Genomic DNA, 23,094 nt, shown 5'->3' on the forward strand with positions numbered 1-23,094 from the left:
TGGCACGACGAATGATTTTTTAAATGCATCTAGCCAAACGATGTGTGTCAAGGGTCGCATTTATTCGGTCTGAAATGATTTTGATTGTTTCAGCAGGAGTACCGTCACTTCCTGCACACTGCATAAAATAAACCAGTGAAAAACATTATATTCCAGGTAGATATTCGCGATGTTGTAATCATAGCTCGATAACCTACTGAAATGTTACGCATTGTTATTGTTTAGTAGTGTAAAACCTTACGGTGTATCATTATTTTATAAATAAATTTCTGAGAACAGTCAAGAACATTTCCCCATTTTCATATTCTGATGACTGTAAAAACCCATGGAGATCAAAAGTACTAAACCCATGGACTCATCCACCGGCAGTGCAGTCTGAAAGATACCCGCTAGAGCACCAGATGGCGAGTTTGTTCTTCATCATAAGGTACAATCGCGGTTTGAAACTCTAACCGATATCTCTGAAATAAGAAGTGTTTCGACTACTATAAGTATTCCATTTTATGTGATTCGCAACACAGTAAGTAGAATCCATTCTAAATGTATTGAATTTTTATCGGAAGAATCTATAATATAGAAATTAGCGTACTACATCAAACTGTAGATACTTATAAAAGGTTATAACGTTTCATAATGAACTTTTCTTGCCAAATATGTTATTTTCTCCTGAGGACTCTATTTAATATATTTGTAATGTTTATTTTGTGAGTAAAACTATTAAACATTTACGTACCGGCAACACGTGTTTTATCATATAATAGCTTCATCAATTAAGTTATTATTTTCATTGACGATCTTATTTGACGTTTTTTTAAACGTTTATATCTGTAGCGAATTATTTGGGACAACACAAAGTTCTCTAAAGTAAAAGAAGTTCTTGAATATTACTTTTATAAATGTGCCATTGCATATGATTTGCAGCATTTTCTGTAATAAAACTTCATTTTCAAAAGAAAGTACATTTGACAGTGAATTTATAGTGAGTCTGAAATTAAGGAATTTTGGTACCTCGAATAGAAAGAAACTGTTGCTCACGTTGTTGATAATAACTATATTTCAAATGAGGACTGTTTTTAATAATGAAAACCTTACGATTTTATCTTCACAAATATTATTTTCAAAACATATATCACAACATATCACAGTAGCTTTTTTGTAGTGAATGACATACTGAAAGTTAATTTTATTGTATACTTTAATTTTCGTATACTCCACTAATCATAAGTGATATGGTTTTTCTTCTAAAATTTTATTTGAATAATATGTTGAACTTGTTTCATCATTTATACAGCTCATATGATGTTCTTGGATGCGATTCCTAAACGTTCTGCCAGTTTGACCAATATATACACCAGGACAAGTTCCACAATTCAATTCGTATACTCCTGATTTCTCGAATTTGGACGTGTTACTTTTATTATTTTAACTAACTTTTCCAACTCATTACCTGTTCTTTATGCAATTTTAAAATCATGATTATTCAAAAATTAAGCCACTTTTTCTGTTGCTCATCCAAAATGTGTTAAAGTTTTATAATTTTGAATATCTGACCTAAAACCTTCCGAATTGCTTTTGCGTAGACTTTTTAGGAAATTATTTTGTTTATTAATTCAGCAAACGGGGATCACAAGCTTATATTATAACCCGTGAACAGAAGCTACTTTTTTTCGAGTTAAACACGGTATTCAATGAATTCTTGACAACGCGAAATCAGATTCTTTTCAAGATGGTCAAAAAAGAAAGCTATCGGATTACCATGAATATTTTTGGTTCTCTCCTAAACTGTTCATGGACCAGAATACGAAAGAGTTTTTTAACAGAAAGACCAGAGAAATAGTTCACGATTATTAATTTACGAGTATTTTTATCCATGATCACTGTCCTGCTTGTTTTTTATTTTTATGACTATTCCTAGTAAACTTATCAAGAATTATATAAGTGATGATTCCTGATTTGATTTTATAACAGATTCTAGATATGAAAAGAGAAATGAAAATTTTTATGTTTTTTACCACTTTTAATTGTAACTAACGATACTGCAGTTTCGTCCTATATGAACATTCTCACACGTATACAATAAACTCTATATTCTAGATATATTTGACGTGGAACCACATAGTTTTTCAAAACTACTTAAGTCAACTTTCGAAGTAGTTAGAGAAAAAAAAATGTGATTAGGCTTTCAGCCAACTTCAACATGTTTTTTCGAAAATCCTCTGTCGAGTTCAAAAAAATCAGTCGTTTGAAAAAGTTAAGGAATTAGAAAAAATATCCGTTAGAAAATGCATGTATTGTGTAATGTGACAGGTTAGCTCAATGCAACATTACCAAGATACAGAAAAGCTAGTACAGAACATGAATATGCTTACCTTAGAGGTAGAAAATTATAAAATACTTTGGAATATCAGATAGGTAATGATTCTCAGTAATATCGGGGATTTTACCAATTTTGTTTGACGTTCACGTTAAGCTGGAAATTCAATTTCAAAAATACTATTTCATTATGTAACTGACGTCCTTTTGAAGATTGCTCCACTATTCGTGAATAGTCCAAAATTTGATAGAACATAAAATTAGGTTGTTTCAAAAGTGTTGTCCGATTTATGAGTCTACTTTAAACTATAATATCTCAATTCAATCAAAATGAGCGCTTGAAAGGATGGTAGTCGGTTGGCGAGAGGTCTCTCAAAATTGGAAGGGTAATTCTCATTCATAAGAAAATGGACAGATATAAATTAGAAAATTATATAGACCGGTCACCATCACATCGGGTAATTCAAGTTTGTTAAATATTTCAATGGGAGTTCCACAAGGATCTGTATTAGGGCCTATATTGTTCCTTTTATATACAAATGATTTGGAATCACTTATTAGGAATCCTTCTTCAACAATGTATGCCGACGATACGTCTTTCAAAGTATCTGACATGGATAAAAACTCACTTTTAGACAAATGTAAATATACTTTGCAATCTGTTATGAACTGGTGCGGAGCTGATTTTCTCTATCTCAATGCAAACAAAACACAATTGGTTAGATTTCACAATCGACAAAAACATTGCGTGTTTATTCAATTTCAAATTAAGAACATTTCAATTCTGGGAAAAGAAGATACACATTTTTTGGGAACTTCCATTGATGCATGTTCGACATGGAAACAACACTGTTCAAATTTAACGAGTAAAATTAACTCATTATGTTATTTCTTTAGAAACCTAACATATATCTTGACAGATCAGCAACTTTTGGCACTATACCATGCTCAAGTAACCTCCAGACTGAGACATGGCATATGTATGTGGGGTAACTCGACTTCGATTTTAACTTTATTCGTTGCGCAGAAGTATATTTTGAGAATAATGGCCAGAGCCTCAAAACGGGCCTCTTGCAGAAGTTTATTTAGACAATTTAACATTCTAACTCTCGTCAGCATGTATATATTCGAATTGTCAATTTTTGTCTTTGAAAACAAACATAAATTTAGCACCAATGAAATTATACATAGTAGAAATACTCGTCAAAAATATAACTCCCACATCCACATACAGTATTTAGTTACTTCTAATTCACCTTATGTGATGGGCCCAAATATCTGTTACCAAAAGATATCAAGGAGCTCAATAAAATTAATGAATTTACCCGAAATCTGAAAAAGTATTTAGTTGATAGTTGTTTTTATAACCTAGACGAATTTTTTATATCATAAAATAGTTTTCTTTTGTATTGTATTTTAAATTATGTGTTAATTTTAGAGTGTTTTTATATTGATACGGACACTGCGTTTTCATGTGTTTTTCATTGCTGGACAAATCCTATACATACTTATATGTCAAACGGATAATAAATAAATAAATAAATAAATAAATAAAACCACTATTCTGAACGTATTAGATCCAAAAAAAGGATCGTTTCGGTTGCGCAAAAGCAAAGAAGAACAGAATTCCAAACGTAACAATTTCTGTCGATCGTTCAAATCGTGGGACACCCACTTATTGAGCTTTACGGGAGCTGACGCCCAATTCTTCCGCCATCCCACACACCGTTTGTGATAGGACTCATATTCGAGGCTACAGCTCCAATGATTGGCTTTACAACGCATAAGATATCGTGGGGTGAATACTACAACTAGGTAACTACAAATTTGACAAAATATGGATAACTGCAGCCTGCGGCTTGAACCACCGACTCGCACATCGGTTAACTGAGAGAGTGAACAAAGCACCCACGTCTAACCAACCGGCTACCGACCTAACGAATCACGCTCTGAAGTTTTGTACCGTAGTTTGGAAACACCCTGTATACACACCACCTATAGCTTTGAGAGGCACTCGCAACTTCTTCACAGAACCTGATTTTATTCAGAAATGATTGGGTCAACGGTCGAGCACTTCTTACGAAAAGATGTGTTAATGTTTTAGAAATGTCTGATGCAATCATTCAGAAAGTGCATCCTTATTTCTTATTGCAAAAAATTCGTTACTAAAAAATATTTTTAGCCCAAAAGTTACAATGGAGTAATTGAAATTGGATCAAAATCCACATTCAAACTAACTAATTCACTTCATTGTATGATTTTCACTATAAAGGGTTTTACAAAAACCGCGACACGTGTTTCGCTATAGGTATAGTTCAAGTAAACAATATAGTGCAACCTATCTTCCAACAGTTGCCCTTTAATAATATAGTTAGGGAGCTAACTAATTTAATAATACATACCTCTTCTTTAACTAGCTCTATTACCTTCTTATCAAATTTCGGAAAATTATTTTTACGCCTGATGCTTTGTTTCAATTTTCTCCAAATAAACTCTATGGGATTGAAACACAAAAATAGGGGGGAAGTCTCAGTATGATGTGTCCATACTTTTCAGCAATACTCTCAAGGGCACTTTTTTAAATGTTTTTGTCTGTAAAACTTCAAGTAATTGGTTTTTCAAAATACAAATTGTTATCCATTAAAAAACTTTGTATTTCTTCTTTCCTAGAATTTTCATTCGGTACTTTGATGAGCTGTCGCGAATGATAGAAAGCGTTGTCAAGAACTATTATAATATTCGCATCCAAAGTTGGGATCAATGTGTTTTCAAACTATTCCTCAAAAATATTAGCTTTCATGTTCTTATGATAGTCAACATTGCAGTCCTCATTTTTTTTTGCACATAATTTCAAAGAATTCGGAACCCATCCTTTACTTCCTCCGCAATGCAAAATGATTAGTCGCGATCCTTTGTTTGCATGCAAGTTAGGCGTACACATTCTCGAACCATCAGTCCATCCTTTCGTAACTGTGTCGTAAGTGTCATACCAAGTCATATATTTAGTTATTTGTTCTAAGTATTTGTTACGCAATTCCACTATTCTTCCACTTTCCATAACTGCTTGACGTTTGTTTATTATTTTAAATCTGAATCCTTGTTTCTTTATCCAATTCAGAAGAGTTTTGTCACAGCAGCTCACGTTATGGCCGGAAGTATTCAACTTCTTCCTTATGATTTCAATTGTAGCTATCTCATTGCTTTTGTAACAGTCGTATATTGTTTTTTCAATGATTCTATTAGATGAACATCTGAAGGTTTTGGTAATCCTGTATCACATCACGTCTTCCGTTCGTAAGGTTGGTTATTGACTATTAAAGTACAGTTGAGAAAGAAATTTCGGGGTCAAATCTAATGTTGCTTGTAATTGTTTGTTTACCTGGAAACCAAACTTGAGATGTAGATTCTTATATACACTGAAACATACTCTCTATGTTTCAATATTCAAATGTATCCGAATCTTATTCATTGGTATCTCTTTTTCGCATTGTTCACCATCGCTATTTGAATCACTACACATTCATTCTGGAATCTATTTATGTGTTCCTTTGTGCGGATTTTGAACGTTCTTCCAGTTTGACCTATATAAAACATCGGACATGACCCACTTGACAATAATGAAAGTTGACCATAAACATGATATTTCAATTTATCGTAATTCAAGCCCCTCCATTTCCAGAAGAAAGATTTGAAACTTTACCTGTTGGAAAGTATGGAAATAAATAGTTAAGTTGAAAGATAAACTGTTTGAATCACACCAATCTTCAACTTTTTTCAAGTCGGCAGAGATTATTATGTGCAACTCACAAGTGTTTTCATTATTCCAAAGTATGGTAGTGTCATTCGCAAATAAGGTGAACTTCCCAGAAATATTAGGCTTGGTGAGGTCATTAATATATGATAAGAAAAGAATGGGACCTAACACAAGAACCTGGTGGAACTCCAGAATTGATTTCCCTTTTTTTTTTGAAAATTGAGTTGTTTTGACCATTTGCGTCCATCCCATTAAGTAGGAATCGAACCATTTGTGACTTACTGCGGCAGTCTTCTCACCGATATCTTAGAATAAACTTTATTCAGAAATGAGAAAACACATCGAGCGTTATTATTCTGTAAGCTGAATTGATTTTCACTGATGATGTTATGCTTATTTATGAATTCAAGTAGTCGTTTTTCAACTAGTTTTTCAATGATTTTTGCAATGGTTGGTATGAGAGATATAGGGCGGACGTTGGAGGGATCATCAGAATTTCTATCCTTATGCAGAGGAATGACCACAGAGGTTATAAGAAAAAAGGGGAATATGCCTGTTTGAAAGGATACATTCATCAGTGAAACCAGTACATACATTGATCGAAATGTCATCGTAGTCTGCAGTATTTTTGTTTTTTATATCCATCATGATTTCAATTAGTTCATTAATGTTAGTGTCATACAGAGACAGGTTCTCATCCACGCCCAAATTTTCTAGATGTACTAATGGATCATAAGGGCTAGCAAGTAGAAGGTCAAACCCTTTCTTTCCCAAAAATTAATTTCCCCTAACATATACCCCTTTCAATTTAGAAAATATTCAATTTTCAATATAAATTCCGCTTTATATTTCAAAATATAAATATAAAAATGATGAAAATATGAAAATATTTTCCCTTTGAATGTCATTTCGAAAAAAACTCAAAATTTACAATTTTGAACTCATTCATTATTGATTCCTCTGTTTCTTGCATTTTGTAAGGATGACAGAACTCCTCACTGGAAACGTTTTGAATTACTGATTATATAAACTTTGAAATTCCAAAATAATCAACATAATCTAACTATTAAGATACGTAAATACCCTCCGATATGAATTACAAACGACCGTCCTAATTTTTTATCAAATATATTCGAATTATGAGTGGACTAACCCGGTACTTGATGAAAATTAATAACACTTTCATGATAATAATATAATTAAACCATTTTTATAAACATTTTTCATTCCTTCATGCGTTTCTACCGAAGAAGCTAGAAATAAAAAATGTTTCTGAAAATCATTTAATTATCATCAAAGATACAAACATATTCAATAATAGAGTTCAATCTAGTTATCTATCAAGTCTAATTACAATGAAGATCTTTTCAAATCTTAATCAAATGACCTGCAATGCAAAATGTTTGTTCCATATTTCCCACGGTATCACTGAAAAAACATTTCATCAAGATCAACCAATTTCGAAGACAATCAGTGAAATTTCAATGCCAAAGCAAGCAGTTGAATACTTTCACAAACGATGAACGAAAACAACTTTTTTTTTTTCGGAAAACATCAGAATTTTTATCCCCCTACTACATAAATTCAAGGTATTTTTCACATAGAAAAATGTTCTATTCATTCGTCGTAATGAATAATTTTGGCTGTGAAAAAAACGAGCTAAGAAAGTATACAAGATATTTAGAAAAAAAGCTAACTTGGAAAAAAACTGTGAGATTCATTGGATTTTTCCAATCCCGAAGATAGAGATTTTGTCGTCTGAAAAATCACGCTAAGCTGTGCGTTGCTTTCGTTTTCTCTATTATTTTATCGAAAAACGTTTGAATTTTTTCCGTATTCCTGTCTGCCAAAGCCATGGAAGATTATATCTATGCTAGACTAGTTGTTGCCCGCGTAGAATTTCATTTGTCACATTAAGTTTCGTGACAGACCATTTTAAACAAATACCGAAAACTTCAGGTTTCCGACTTCAAAACTGAAGAAATTCGATACAATCTTTTATAATGAATAGCTTCGAGAATCGAATTATGTTGCCTATAAAGAAATTCGCAAAAATAACACAACCGTCAACGACGTCTACCTCGGCGATGGCGCTTCATTGCTTAAACCGCCCTTCTACCTCCGCGCATCGTTCCCCGTCGTATTACAGTAGACACGACGCGTTACGGCTTACTGCGTTGCGTCAAGTTAATTTTATCATGATAACTTTTAAACGATTCGTCCAAATTACTTAGTGTAAAAGACAAAGTTCATCTATATTAAATAATCAAAACGACAATTATATAAATTTTTAAAAGAATTTGACAGATATTCTAAAATGTCCATTGTAAAAAAGTATCCAATTCAATCGTATTAATGGCTCATTATTTTGCATATAGTGGCTACCACATGAGAGGTAGATATATGATATCGAGGACTTTTTTTATTCAGAACTATTTAGTATACACAATCTTACGGTACATTATTCTGCATGTAACTCCAACGGTATAGAATCTCAACGAAAAAAAAATATTTCAATTCACTTGGGCTGTCGAACCATCTTGAATAAATATCTTTTTTATTTAGCTATGAATATTCCAAAATGCGGAAACAACAATTTTCATAGACCTCGAAGAATTCGAAGGTCGCTGTTAAAACTAATTCCATAACAAGACCGTAATTAAAAAAAAATATTGATGTGTCACAATCAAGTTTTTTATATAATGAAGATGAATACCCACTTATTGTGGTATTAAATAATGTTGAGCTTCGTGAGCGTTTTTGGGATAAATATCGCCGTCTTCAATGTTATGTTCTTAATTAATGAATAACTAAGTAGAACGCTCATTAAAATCAGTTCATTCAACATTTTAACTAAATACTTCACTTCAATTGCATACTTATTTCATTAATCCTCCGACGGATTCCTTGCTTTCGAACTATACGCGAACTAATTCAAACTATCACGACCACGGCAAAGTTGCATGAATTGGGCTTCCAATTGCTTCCGCATCCACTGTATTCTCCAGATCTGCTCCCCAGTGACTTTTTATTGTATCGCCCTCGAAGGCAACTATATTGAATGATAAAATCAAATTTCATCAAAAAAACTTTTATGTTATGCTGAAAATACACCCTTTCTTTTGTCTCAACCGTATTTTCGGATAACTAGATAACTAAGTAAATTCCAATCATTAAAGGATAGCTCGATGCAAATTATAAAAAATTACCGATTCTCTTCGAAAAAGCCTTGTACTTGTTAAGTGGAAGAAAATGTTCTGCTTAAAGAAGAACTAATAAAGTAAACAGTGCATGAGTGTATTTATATTCTGAAAGAAATCGTATTGCTTTTGAATGTTATAATATGCTCATTCATTTAAAGCCAACAAATTGCCTTAATAATAAAAGGTGTTCAAAAAAGGTTTTTGCGAAATAATTGAGCAATGCATATAATATGTATATTAAATAAAATCTTTTGTTGATTTGTTTTATTGTCAACTCCAAGAAAATTTATTGAATCATTTTCTTCCTTCTCCGTAGAGAATGTGATGGGAGAGCGAAGAGAATAGATGAAATACAAGCATTTATTCAGTTGTAATTTAAATTGGAAAGGGAATATTTGTAGGAGAGATTAGTTTTCAAAGAAGGGAAGGAAAAATCAACTACAATAAAAACATTGAATGACACGATTTTTTTCCATTAAGTTTTCATTAAGATATCACAACATAATATATGAAAGAGTATTCGTTTCAAATCATTCATGAAATTTTCTGCTAACAGGGGTTTCTCATTATTATACTTTGGCAGAGTGAATAACATATGTCGTCTAATTGGAGGTGATTCTGCGACGAATACTCAATCAAGAATTCTATTTTTTTCTGTTTCACCAAAGAATTTATTGACTTTATGTTCCAACAATGGATTCTCTACAAGAAATTTTCATTAGAAGAAATACTTTCGCATTGTAGAAAAAATCATATTTTAAAAAGAAAAGTTTCGTTAAGTAACGAATGAATATATTCAATTTTTATTTCAGATTAACGGAACAACCAAAGGACTTTTCCATAATGGTGAGTATAAATTATCATACAATTACTGTTGAAAATAGTGCAAACGAACTATTGAAAATATACGTTATTCCTATCCATTTTTCGAATATTCGTATAGCCTTCATTATTTATACCAAACAGATAAGCTGTGGTATTCTAAACTGAATTCCGCGGTAGTATTGGGCTTCCCGTTCGAAAATTTTCCTCATCCATTTATATCAAATCTTCATCTATAAATAAACCAGATTCATGGAAGCCTGTGAATCAGTAATTTTAAATATAAATATGACAATGCTGTATAATCTTTTATCAAATAAAGGTGAAACATTTTATTATCTGTAATGAAATTGAAATATTGATAATGTAGATCAAGCAAACAGTTACTGGAACTGTCATATGTTTCAGCTTTCCTATGATCACTCCTTGCCTCTTCCATTTGATGTGCTGCACATCATGATCCGACTATTAGTAGCGAAGATACATGGCATGACATGACAACTCATCTTTGTTTTTTCTTTGGCAATGAATTCTGCATTTCCTCTCCTTCCATTTGATGTGCTTCATCCGTCAATCTAAGTATTATTAACGAAGATACAACTTAGTGCCATTTTGACATCATCTTTGTTTTTTCTTTGTCAATGAATTCGGCGTCCCTACTCCTTTCATTTAATGTGCTGCACGTGACGATGCGACTATTATAATCGAATGTACGGCTTATTGTCGTTTTTCACCATCTTTGATTTTTCTTCTTCAATAAATGCATCGTCAATTCCAGTTTCATTTGATGTACCACACGTGACGATGCGATTATTAGTAGCGAAGATACCTGTTAGTGCCATTCTGACATGACACCTCATCTTTGTTTTTTCTTTGGCAATGAATTCTGCATTTCCTCTCCTTTCATTTGATGTGTTGCACCCGTCACTCTAAGTATTATTAACGAAGATACAACTTAGTGCCCTTTTGATATCATCTTTGTTTTTTCTTTGTCAATGAATTCGGCGTCCCTACTCCTTTCATTTATAGTGCTGCACGTGACGATGCGACGATTAGTAGCGAAGATACGGCTTAGTGTCATTCTGACATGACACCTCATCTTTGTTTTTTCTTTGGCAATGAATTATGCCTTTCCTTTCTTTTCATTTGATGTGCTGCACCTGTCAATCTAAGTATTATTAACGAAGATACACGCACGTGACGATGCGACTATTATAATCGAAGTTACGGCTTATTGTCCTTTTGTCATGTCACCATCTTTGATTTTTCTCTACTCCAAACTGACGTCACCTTCTCCCTCATACACACATACATATTGCATCGTGTCACTCTTGCACACGTCACACCTACTTCGAGTTGGGTGTTCCACAAGGCTCCGCCCGGAGGTCTGGAAATAACTAAAATAAAGTACCATAAGAAAAAGCATGGGATTTGGTCCTAGCACCGGAGTTATACCTTTACTAGTTCAGAATAAGATAAATAGTTGATTGCGTTCAAAGTGGTCAAGATTCGTCTCCAATATATTGGTCATAACAGGAATCGCGTGAGGCGGATTTCAAAAATGTTCTTTTGAAATTCAAAGTTTTTTTATCTAGTGCAGTATCTAGTACATTTTACAATTTCTATTTTTTTCTTTTCCAAACGAATATGGAAAAGACCTATGTTCAAATATCATATGAAGTGAAATCAAACCCGATATTTTTCAAATATGAATACTATAACACAATCATGTCCCTGGAATTGCAAAGGCTGCTTCTCGAAAGCTTGGAACTCTATTCCGAACCAGAAAACGGTACACGCCTTGGCAACTTTTGGTGGTTTATAAAGCTCACATCTTTGGAGTATTGTTTTCATGTATGGTTAGAGATTCGTCTCTCTTCTATAGGAAACGAGTGATATTTTTGCCGGTATCTTTTTGGCATCACTGTTTTTGACAGATCGTGTCTTGTGTCATTGTCAAACTTGTTCAGTTTGGTCTATAATTTAACCATGAATCGACTTACGAAGGAACAACGCTTGCAAATTATTGAATTTTATTATCAAAATTCATGCTCGGTGAAGAAAGTGGATACAGTTTTAATAGGCAGTTTCGTCGGCCTACTGAGAGAGCTATTCGGAAGCTTGTGACTAAATTCCGAATCCAGTTTACATTATTGGACATTAAACCACCAACACGCATACGTAGAGTGGGAATCGAAGAAAATATTGCGGCTGTATCCGCCAGTGTTCGTGATGACCGTGAAATGTCGATTCGCCGCCGTTTGCAGCAATTAGGCCTCTATTACTCCACTACGTGGAAAATTTTGGGAAAGTATTTGGGTGTGAAACCTTATAAGATACAGCAGGTGCAAGAATTGAAGCCACACGACCTCCCACAACGTCTAACATTTGGTGAATGGGCGCTGTCAAAGTTGGAGGAAAATGCACATTTTTATCAAAAAATTGTGTTCAGCGTAGAGGCTCATTTCTGGTTGATGGATACGTTAACAAGCAAAATTGCCGCATCTGGAGTGAGGAGCAGCCACAAGCAATGCAAGAGCTACCGATGCATCCCGAAAAAGTCACTGTTTGGTGTGGATGTCGGTGACATCATCGGGCCGTACTTCTTCAAAGACGACGATGGCCGGAACATTACTGTGAATGGCGAGCGCTACTGTGTGATGATGGATGACTTTTTGTTGCCCATAATGGAAGAATTGGACATGCCTAACATGTGGTTTCAACAAGACAGTACATCTCAATTTTATTTATGTGTCTTCCACCAGCGTTATCATCCTGAGCCAATATCTGCTGTGTTGAAGCTATTTTCCATTGGTTTTCTCAGGCGGAAAGGTTCATAAATGACTACTAAACACTGCTCAGAATCATCGATTCATTGTTGTTTCTGGTCAATTATGAGCTAGCCCGCCAACCACTTTGGACAGAGCATTCGCACACCCAAATATTCATGCCCGATATGTCCAACACGTTCCTTTGATATCTTTGGAGCCTCAACCATCGCTATAAACTTCACTTTGCGGTCATCCAAAATTATTTTGTGGACTTTTCTGATATTTCCGTCGCTAACAGCCTCTTTGCAGCGTCTACCGCGTACATCATCCTCTGTGCTCATTTCACAAAGTTTAAACTTAGCAAACCACTTCTGCTTTATCAACACACGAAATTCCTTACTATCCATTTTCTCCAAACTAATAAAAGTTACTTCACTCAAAATGTACTATACCACGAACTAGTAATCCGTAGTATCTTTTGAAAGTTACGGTTGACTAAAAATCATATAAATTTAATACTAGGTGCGCCATCTGTGTGTCAGTCTACGAACTTCTCGGTCCACCCAATACATCGTGATGGCGTTTATGCAGAGAGAAATGCTTTACCTCAATATTCTGGCATTGTTTTTTTAATATATGTAGTATTATTTAATAATCATTGCGACTTCACTGATTTTTCGAATAATGTATGTAAATTTCATTATATTTTAGGCGACCAAAACAGTGAATGGTTCAGCAGAGTTGGAGGGTTTTCTTTCTCATGAGAAACCATCAAAAAATGGAGCTATTATAAAGTGAGTTAAGAAACTTTTCTGAAAATTTACTTAGGTGTGAATCAGAAACATGTACATATATTTCTTCTACTATATATAAAAGATAGGAGTATCCAAACACAAGAATTTCCTTCCACAAATTCATGTTACATCGTATCTGGATCATCCCTTCCGGAAACACGAGATATAGTGCCAAGTTCCCAAAATATGAAAAAGTGGAAAAGAATACATAATTCCACTGCAACTTTTGTTTTCCCGTACAAATGTCTTCAACAAACTTTTGTGATCTTTCAAATATATTTTCAATGGATCCAATATTGAATATTACGTCAGTTAAAATACATATTTTTTTTATTACTAGAGTCATTTCTAGAATGAAGCCTAGATAAATGTATTTTTTATTTATTACGTTTACTCGAGGAGCATGATTCTCGAACCCATTCATACCACATCAGTTTTCAACAGCCTTCTAAGATGAGTACTATTATTATATCACTTCCTATAAATAATTAATCTCTCACGAAGACAAATTCAAAGATGCACCAAATTGCTAAATGTTCTGCCTGGTGAAGTCTACTTTTACTTTCAGGTAATTTGTTCGCAATCTCCAAAATAAAAATGATTTCAGGTACAAATTCACCAAGGAATTGGAACGTGGAAATTTGGAGTTAGATCCATTGAAGTCCAGAAAACTGGAGCACCCTGTTTCGTAAGTGTTTTATATTTTTAAGTTTGGTATACTTGAAATGACGATATCAAGCACAGGAACAAAGAAATTAAAAGGTTAGTCAAAGTGGGACTTACTCTCGAATTCGTTATTTGACTGGATTATAAGATTATAAATACACAAATTTTGCAAAGGCCTTCGACGTAAGTAGTCACTCCATCTTACTAGAGAAAATAGCTCAAATGGATTCAAATCTCTCACTGACTCAACTTCAACGCTCTTATTTAGATCAGAGAACCAATGCTGTTTTTTATAATGAATTTGCTTCTGGGCCATACTTATCACCATCCGATGTGCCACAAGGCTCCAATCTGGGACCCCTGCTTTTCCTCATTTTCATAAATAATGTCACCTCCGAGCTTTCGTGTGGCAACTCACTTTTTACAGACGACTTGCAGATATTTTTATGTATAACAAGTTTAGAGAGCTGCTCGTAACTCCAGTCTCAATTAGACCTGATAGATAACTGGTGTCAAATCAACAAATTGGCAATGACTGTTAGAAAGTGCAAAGTTTGCTCTTTTACACGTAATGCCAATATTAAGTATTGAGTATTTTTATACTTTCGAGGATGAAATACTCCTTGGCGAAGAAGCTGTCAAAAATCTAGGGGTAACGTTCGACAACAGGTTGACAGTTGTCGGCCACACCAATACTGTCGCGGCATTGGCTAGAAAAATGCTTGGCTCTGTTCTGCGTAACTGTAAATCATTCACAAATATTACCGCTTTAACCATACTCTATACATCTCTCGTTCTCTCCAAGTTAGAGTATGCTATTTTGATTAGGTATCTTCTCTATAATGTACATAAGAAAATCTTGGGAAATGTACAAAGGCGTTTTCTGAAGTTTCTTGCATTTAGAACTGATAGCGTGTACCCTGCTAAAGTATTATGTTGAACAAAATTTTGTATTGTTCCATTAATGTATCCTCGTTACTAGAACAAATTAACTTCAACGTACATCAAGCTACTACACGTAGACATATCACTTTTTATACCCCTTTTACTAGATCCAACCTTGGAAAAGTGTCTTCTATAAATTTGATGTGTGAAAATTATAATACCCACTGCAGTCAATGCGATATTAATTTCGATCCACTGAAGACCAAGTGTATTATATTTGAGGGGGACTACCTTGAAGGAGACGAAAGAGAAATACATGAATAAATAAATATACTTTTTTTTTTAAATTATGATTCACCTTATTTTTTGAACAGACAGTGTATTTTTTGAACAGACCACACTGAAAACTTTAAAAACTTCGAGTTGAGCTTTTCTCTAAGTCGATGTCCAAGTTTCAACTATTAGCTTTTTGTTTATTATAAAAATCTCTTTTTTTTTCGAAAATTCAGTGTTCAAATTGACACATTACAACTTTCGAATCCATCATAGCTACGACATGATAAGTTGCTATTTTTTCATTTGAAATTTTTTAATTTTCTTTCTAGAAGTTACCGTATTTTGATATTCTGTGTTCAATTTATATTACAGAAACAATAACACTTGATTTTTTTTCGTTAGTGTCAACGGCATCAGCTGCCATGTCGCATGTCACGCTGTTCTCTCTCCCTCTCTCTCTCTCTCCCTCTCTAGGTTTTCTTGGCCTTTGTTTCCGTACTGTAGCCATTTTTAATCATTTCAGGAATTGCAATCGAAGATAGTAATAGTGAATGCTTCAGCGTTGTGCATATCAGCTGTTGTCTATTTTTTGAAAAATTTTGTACCATATAACCTAATAATTCGACTGATATTTTTTTCATTTTGAACGAGATCTATGACATTTGATTTGTTTGTATTTTCAGGGACTCTGAAACCCTCACACATTTATTGAAGGCATCATTCGGAACAGGAATATTATCAATGCCAGCAGCGTTTTATGCCGCCGGCTTGAGTTTAGGCATTTTTTTAACCATCCTGATATCTATTATTTGCACGCACTGCGCATATATACTGGTGAGTTGAACTTTTTGAATGTATACAGTCTGAGCCTATATTTTTTCGAATTCTTTATCAAAAGACATCACATCTTTATTTATGCTTATTTCTCTCTGCGAAGAAATTTACTTCTAAAAAGAGATTTCAACTCGATCTATTATGTTGTTACAAAAGTTTTGTCCGTTATTATAAGTCTAAGCAAGATAAAAACCCTGAAAAAAAATTCAGTAAAATAAAAATTGAGCAAATAATTGAAAAATGAACAATTGAAATGAAATGAAAATTAAAAATCGAAAGATTTCAAGCCAAGTCACTGCACGAAGTACGAACTAATGAAATTAACCCGTATTGCACTATCAAAAAGAACAAATGCTGTGTATGTTTTTCAGATCATCGCATTGAATGTCTTTTTTTCTTATTGCAGGTTGTTTGTGCTCATGAGCTTTGCAGAAAATCTCAAAAATCCCAAATGAGTTTCGCAGATGTTGCGGAAGAAGCATGCTTGAGAGGACCAAAATGGGGGAAAAAAATTTCTTACTGTGCAAGGTAATTGATCCAGTTATTATTTCAACAGTGTACGGAGTGAAAATTGAACTTGGCAAAACTTTTTTTTGCTCTGTCGGAAACTATATCATTGATTTCAATTTGAGCTCAGCCATTCATTACCTATTATTTTCACACCCCGATATTCTAATCTATCAAGCAGATGCTTATGGTCTATCTATGGTATCAAAAAGCCTGACTTTCAAAGTACAACGTAAGCGGGGTTTCCTTTCCATTCTAAACCCATACTGAAATTTTATTAGTATATTATTCGATTCAAGAAAATTAGCTAATCTATTTGCAAGACATTAGTTTAGATTTACATTGTCTGATATGATATAAATTGATTTGAAATCCCTGAAAGAATCTATAAAAAATGAAAAAGATTAGCTGAAGAATAATAAATATATTAAGCAGAAAAACTGAAATTACAATGAAATAAAATACAAGCAACAAACAAAAAATCAAAAAACTGAACTATTAACGTGAGAGGAAAATTAAAAATTATGAACAAGAATTGAAAATTAAAAGAATTCAAGCCAAGTTACTTCACGACGTTTCGATTGTTAGTATCCACAATCGTCCTCAGGTGATCTGACTATTTATAGGTCATTGTAGTGCTTTCACCTATCCCCTCTTCCCTCTCCCCGCTTCATCGGTTTTAGCGGAAGTTGACCGTTTGGCGGGAGTTGGTCGTGTTCCTCTTTTTTATAGGTTTCCAAATGTTGCGTATCTCTACGCTAGCTTGGCTAAACGCGTTGTTGGACAACATATATGCGGCTTCTTTGAATTTTCTCCTAAACCACTGTTCCTCCTTGTGGATGATTTCAGCTTGAGACCGCTTGATGTTATGTTGACGAGTCCAAACATGCTGTGCTATTCCGGATTTGCTGGCCTTTTACTTTCACCGTTGTATGATTCTCCAAACTCGCAGGGTATCCAGTAAATACAATTCTTGGAAACGTAGTCAGCGTTTGGTGGCCTGGTTTTCGTGACGCTGCTACGGATAGTGCTCCCAGATCTGAAACAGGTTCTGATGTTATACTTGGACCCAATTCTTCTTATCCTTTACGACAATCTTCTGATTTAGGGAAGTACAAGTCCTGGTTGTGGCGGCTTCTCTTTCTTGTGAAGATCTTGCTGTCTTTTAGCCAAAGTCTGTTCCATTACTTTGGAGGACCCATTCCGTTGATCATTTTCGATGATGCCTAGTTCCTTTTCGAGACCTTCCTTTGTATTGCAGAGCACGATCTAGTAGTCTTGATGATTCCCCTCTTAGTCGATTGATGGTGGTTGGATTCCTGGTTCAGATACTGTCCCGTGTGAGTGGGTTTTCGATATACAGATTTTCCCATTTGGTGTCGGTCCTCTTCACCAATATGTTTACGAATGGCAATTCGTTGTGGACTTCCTTCTCCATTGTGAAAGTGATGGAAGGAATTACGTTGTTGATGTGCTCCAGAAAAGTGTCTAGTTCTGCATTCCTATGGTTTTGGTTCCAGATTCGGACAATGGAAGGCCAAACTAATGCAATGTAACACATTCAAACAAAACTAATATTTTGTAGCAACACACATCAACTTTAGCAAGCTGACCTTGTGAACTGGTATTTCCATAGTCCTTTGAATAATTTTTCTCTCGTTCATTTTAATGTATGGGTATTGATTTTCACTGCTTCGAAATGTTGGGGTATTCTACACATAATGAAAGACTCAGCGGCACATAAAAAAGGTGAGCAGCTGCACATGTTTCATCCATTGCCACATATCTACGCGTAAATTCGGGTTTTTTATGGTGGAACGGCTTCGGAATCAATTCGTTGTTGTTTTTGGCCGATTATTAGCTCGCCCGGTATCCACTTTAAACAGAGCTTTCGCATATCCAAATATTCATGCGCGATATGTCCAACACGTTTCTTTGATACCTAATGGCTTCAACAGTTATTTTTTTTTAACCAAAAAGCAATGCTTGATTTATTATTGAAGATGTAGATATCTTCTTCAGTACGGAGAAAATAGTCGTAGTTATATAAAGTATACAAACCAAATGTTCCGCAGCACTTAGAAATTGAAAACTCGATTTATCATCGTCAGAACATGAGAATGACGATGATGAAGACGATAAAATCATCTTGATCATGTACATTTCACTATGTAGTGTAGTGTATTCTTTTAATCGATAATGCAGTTCAAAATTTCACCTAACCTCTATCACCGCCTGTTCGTTATCTTGTTTAAGTCAGATTTATGGACCTAGGTCCCCTTATCCTTTCGGCTGTTTTGAGTTTTTCTTGGGTTCCATTCATTTTGTTTTGGCTCCTTGGAACTGAAACAATCACGAACGGTATCGGGCTACGAAAAGGATCTCAAATCCTTTGCCCTGGAGTTCAGTCTTGATGTCGTACATTCTATGGATTCCGGGACCCCGCGAAAAACTACTCGAAGTGGTTTTTCGCTTTTCATTGTATAGGTGTGGTAGGGTATTTTCTTTTGATCGAGGATCCGATTAATTCTCCTATAATCATCTGTATTTTTAAGGTGGACTTTAATTCTATCTGTTGTGTTCACCGCCCGCAATATGGAGATGTTTTGCGCAACAGCAATCGTGTTAAAAGCTTTCCACTTTTCTTTTGCGCGGATGGTAATGGGTGGAGGCTTTTTTGTTTCTCAAATTCAAGTCCATTCTCTTTGCAAATAATTTATATGCTTCCACTAGTTCGGTACTACTTATTTCATAGTATTCCATAATAGTTGATATTATAGCCAGACCTGCTTCTTTTGGATTTTTACGAACTTTCGTAAAATTGAAAATCGTTTCTACAACTTATTCCATCTCGAAAGATTGATGCTACACTTCGAAATTAGCACAACGAAAATTAGTCAACTTGACAGCTGTCTGAACTAACCTCTATTACCGTCTAACAAAATTTAATAAATGAAAAAATCCTAGAAACCTAACCAAATTTCCACATGAATACGCATGCGCACGAGAACAGTTCTCATTAGTTCAGCTAGAGAGCAAGAACGATTCGTGATGGTTCAAGACAGTTCCGGATTATATCGCACTCGAAACCAGAACAGAGTATTCATCAGTCAGAGAACGTATCCTCAAAAAACGAGAACGCACTTTATCAACTCCGCGTGATCCTGATGCCCTAGGACCTGCATTTTGTAGAACCTGAACAAACCTAGTCACATAAAAATAGATATTTTACTTTCGTTTTCATTTTCTATGGATTTATTTTACATTACACGTTTTTCATGTTTCAGAAAAATGGTATTGATCGGCACCTTCGTAACGTACTTCATGTCATGCAGTTGCTATGCTGTCATAGTAGCGAAAAATTTCAATCAAGTTGCGAATCACTACCTCGGATACGAAGTTGAGATCAGAATAACGATAGCGTTGTTGATGATACCGCTGATCTTGCTGGCGTGTGTACCTAACCTCAAGTATTTAGCTCCAGTTTCAATGGTAGCCAACGTAGCAATGGCTTTTGGCTTGGGAATTACAATGTACTACCTCGTAGCTGATATTCCCGCCATTTCTGAAAGGAGACAAGTCGCTGAGCTCGCTACATTACCGATATTTTTGAGCATTACTATATTCGCCATTGAAGCTATTGGAGTGGTAAATAATTTCCCAGTTATTTATGTTTGTATTTATTTTATGTAGCATAGAAATTAGGAAGATGCATAAAAATCCCGGTCTCTTTACCGATTCGCTATTATTTTGTTAAAAACTTTCGACACGAGAAATAAGATTGACTCAACTTTGTACACCTGTTGATAGATGGCGCAGGACTCGAAATCTGTCACACGTATTTTCTTTTCAGATCTTTGATTTATGAACCGTAATGTTAAAAAAAATCACCTGATATCAAGTTATTCCCAAATGTAAATGACATTGGAAATAAAAGTGCCAACTTGACAATTTTAAGCAGTGTACCTCTTTGAATGGGAGGCTGAAACTTATAAATTTTTTTTACCAACACTGCCGTGAGTCGAGAGTTTTTGACAAAATATTTCACGTGGGGTGGGTTTCAACTGATCGTACCAGGGGCATTCTAAGCATCTTGGAAATCGCAATTCACTGGCAAGATATTTTTACCGGCAAAAGATTACTTACAAAAGACCTTCAAAATACTCATTTTTCAGGTTATGCCGTTAGAAAATAATATGGAGAATCCTCATCATTTCATTGGATTGTGTGGTGTTTTGAATCAAGGCATGAGTGGAGTTACTCTAGTCTATATTCTTGTCGGTTTCTTCGGTTATCTGAAATACGGAGATGATATTAAGGGCTGTGTTACTTTGAATCTTCCAATTGAGGATTAGTAAGTATACTTATTAAATTGGTAAAAGGATCGATTGTTAGAATTTGTTCAAAACCTGTATAATTGATAAATAATATTATTTTATTTTAACACTTCGACACGTGTTTCGATCACCAAGTGGTCATTTCCAAGAGGAAGATTATACTAGAAAATAAACTTCCTCTTGAAGAGGAAGTCTGAAGTGGAAGTGTTCAAAATGATGGTTTGGTGTTGGGACTAAACTCCAATAATATTCATTACTACAACAAAGGTTCCAAAAAGTGCATCACAAGTAAACCGTTTTTTGTTTTAGTGCTGCTCAAGCTGTAAATATTTTCATTGGTGGAGCAGTTTTTTGTTCGTTTGGATTGACATTCTACGTATGTATTGACATAGTTGGAACTGCGATCCGAAAACGATGTGTAGAGAACAGAATAACATCGGAGTACATTCGACGTATTTTGATGGTGATAATTTGTGTTTCGATAGCGATAGCAATGCCTACCATAATTCCATTCGTGTCTTTGATAGGTGCTTTCTGTTTCTCCTTTCTCGGATTACTGGTTCCTGTAGGAATAGAAACGCTCACTTTCTGGGATAAAGGCTTCGGAAGGTGCCATTGGAAGATCTTCAAAAATATTATTATAACCTTAATGGCGATATTAGCTTTGATTTTTGGATCTAAAACAGCCGTTGAAGAAATTATTGTGATGTATACCACGAACATGGCCGATTTGAATAGTAATAGTACTGTGCCAAGTGGTACAGTATTTAATAGTACGATAATGAGTATATTTCATAGCTTTTAAAAACAAAAAACAGTATTATCCATTTCTGTCTGATCGTTTATTTTTATTATTTGAAATATTGCGTCCCTACCAGAAGGATACTCCTTGTTTGACAAGATCAATTTTTATAAAATTGAAAGAGTTTATATAAGTTTTACTGATGACGTTGATCTTCAACAAAGTCAAACCATTTCATGTGATATATTTTGATATGAATTAGTGAATAAGCTAGTTGATTTCAAGTTTGCGATTGTATGTATAGGTTGCTTTTGAAAAACCTTATGTAAATTTATGAAAGTTTGTGAGATAGCAGACTTTTTACCAACTCATCTACACTACATACGGCAGTGTATGAAGCTGAGAGTCTAATGGAGCCTTAATGTATTCAATATTAGAATTTAGAAACAACTCTGCTTATTTGTAAGTAGTTTTATTTCAATTGTCTTATATTTTTTGTATTATTTTTCACATTCGTACTGTTGAATTGTAATATACTTTTTTTACATATAAAACATGCATAAATACTTTTACCTTTATTGAAATATCTCAAATACATGAATAAATACATAGGATACCATGTAAATTTGTGCTACCTACAATGAAATGTTGAACTACGTACTACGTTGAATACATCATGTATTCTAAACAGACGCAGAAAGACAGACTTCTGCATTCGTTCTGCCATCATTCCACCACTCTAATAATCAGAGCGACAACCCTAACAGAGTAGTCTGAGTATAGTCTGCGGAGTTCTAAGAAAAAAATTTCGATATGTTATTTGTTTTTTCTCCTCTTTTCGGGGAATATTCGTTTCACCTGGAGATGAAAACCCCAAGACGAATAAACCCTTGCTCTGATCGTCGAGAAAAACTGCATCAGGCTTGCTAACTTTCATTACTGTGTCAACCATAACGAATTCAATATCTACCGGAGCATAAGGCAACACCGATTTCTCATCAATACCATCAAAGTGCCTTGGGTGATAATTGAAGCACTCTTAAGGCCACGTTATGTCGATGAATATTGGCTGAGACCTCGTATGATGAACATGCCGGCAGCAAATGCATTAGGGTCTCAGGTACCTTGCGACAGGCCCTGCACCTTGTGTCAGGAACCTCTATACCCATCACGCGACTGCGGTGGACTAA

General features: G+C 34.6%; 1 protein-coding gene across 1 annotated transcript; it reads left to right on the top strand.

Annotated features, from left to right (window-relative positions):
- The first annotated feature begins 273 nt into the window (after positions 1–273).
- LOC111516421 (proton-coupled amino acid transporter-like protein pathetic) lies at positions 274–22,458 on the top strand. The gene is made up of 9 exons (XM_023172588.2): positions 274–520; positions 10,083–10,116; positions 13,575–13,657; positions 14,265–14,345; positions 16,168–16,318; positions 16,725–16,846; positions 20,113–20,473; positions 21,001–21,179; positions 21,472–22,458. The coding sequence occupies exons 2-9, from the start codon at positions 10,114–10,116 to the stop codon at positions 21,965–21,967; spliced, it is 1,476 nt and encodes a 491-aa protein (XP_023028356.2). The 5' UTR covers positions 274–520; positions 10,083–10,113; the 3' UTR covers positions 21,968–22,458.
- The last annotated feature ends 636 nt before the right edge of the window (positions 22,459–23,094 follow it).

Source organism: Leptinotarsa decemlineata, unplaced genomic scaffold, assembly GCF_025532065.1.
Source record: "Leptinotarsa decemlineata unplaced genomic scaffold, Ldec_3_MD MMD2_tig00000035_RagTag_RagTag, whole genome shotgun sequence".
Lineage (NCBI taxonomy): Eukaryota > Metazoa > Arthropoda > Insecta > Coleoptera > Chrysomelidae > Leptinotarsa > Leptinotarsa decemlineata.

What these genes read in the sequence shown, in the direction of transcription:
- LOC111516421 (XM_023172588.2), top strand. An exon ending in AAAAATGGAGCTATTATAAA is followed by an intron (nt 13,658 to 14,264) that starts GTGAGTTAAGAA and finishes AAATGATTTCAG; the next exon opens with GTACAAATTCACCAAGGAAT. An exon ending in CCATTGAAGCTATTGGAGTG is followed by an intron (nt 20,474 to 21,000) that starts GTAAATAATTTC and finishes CTCATTTTTCAG; the next exon opens with GTTATGCCGTTAGAAAATAA.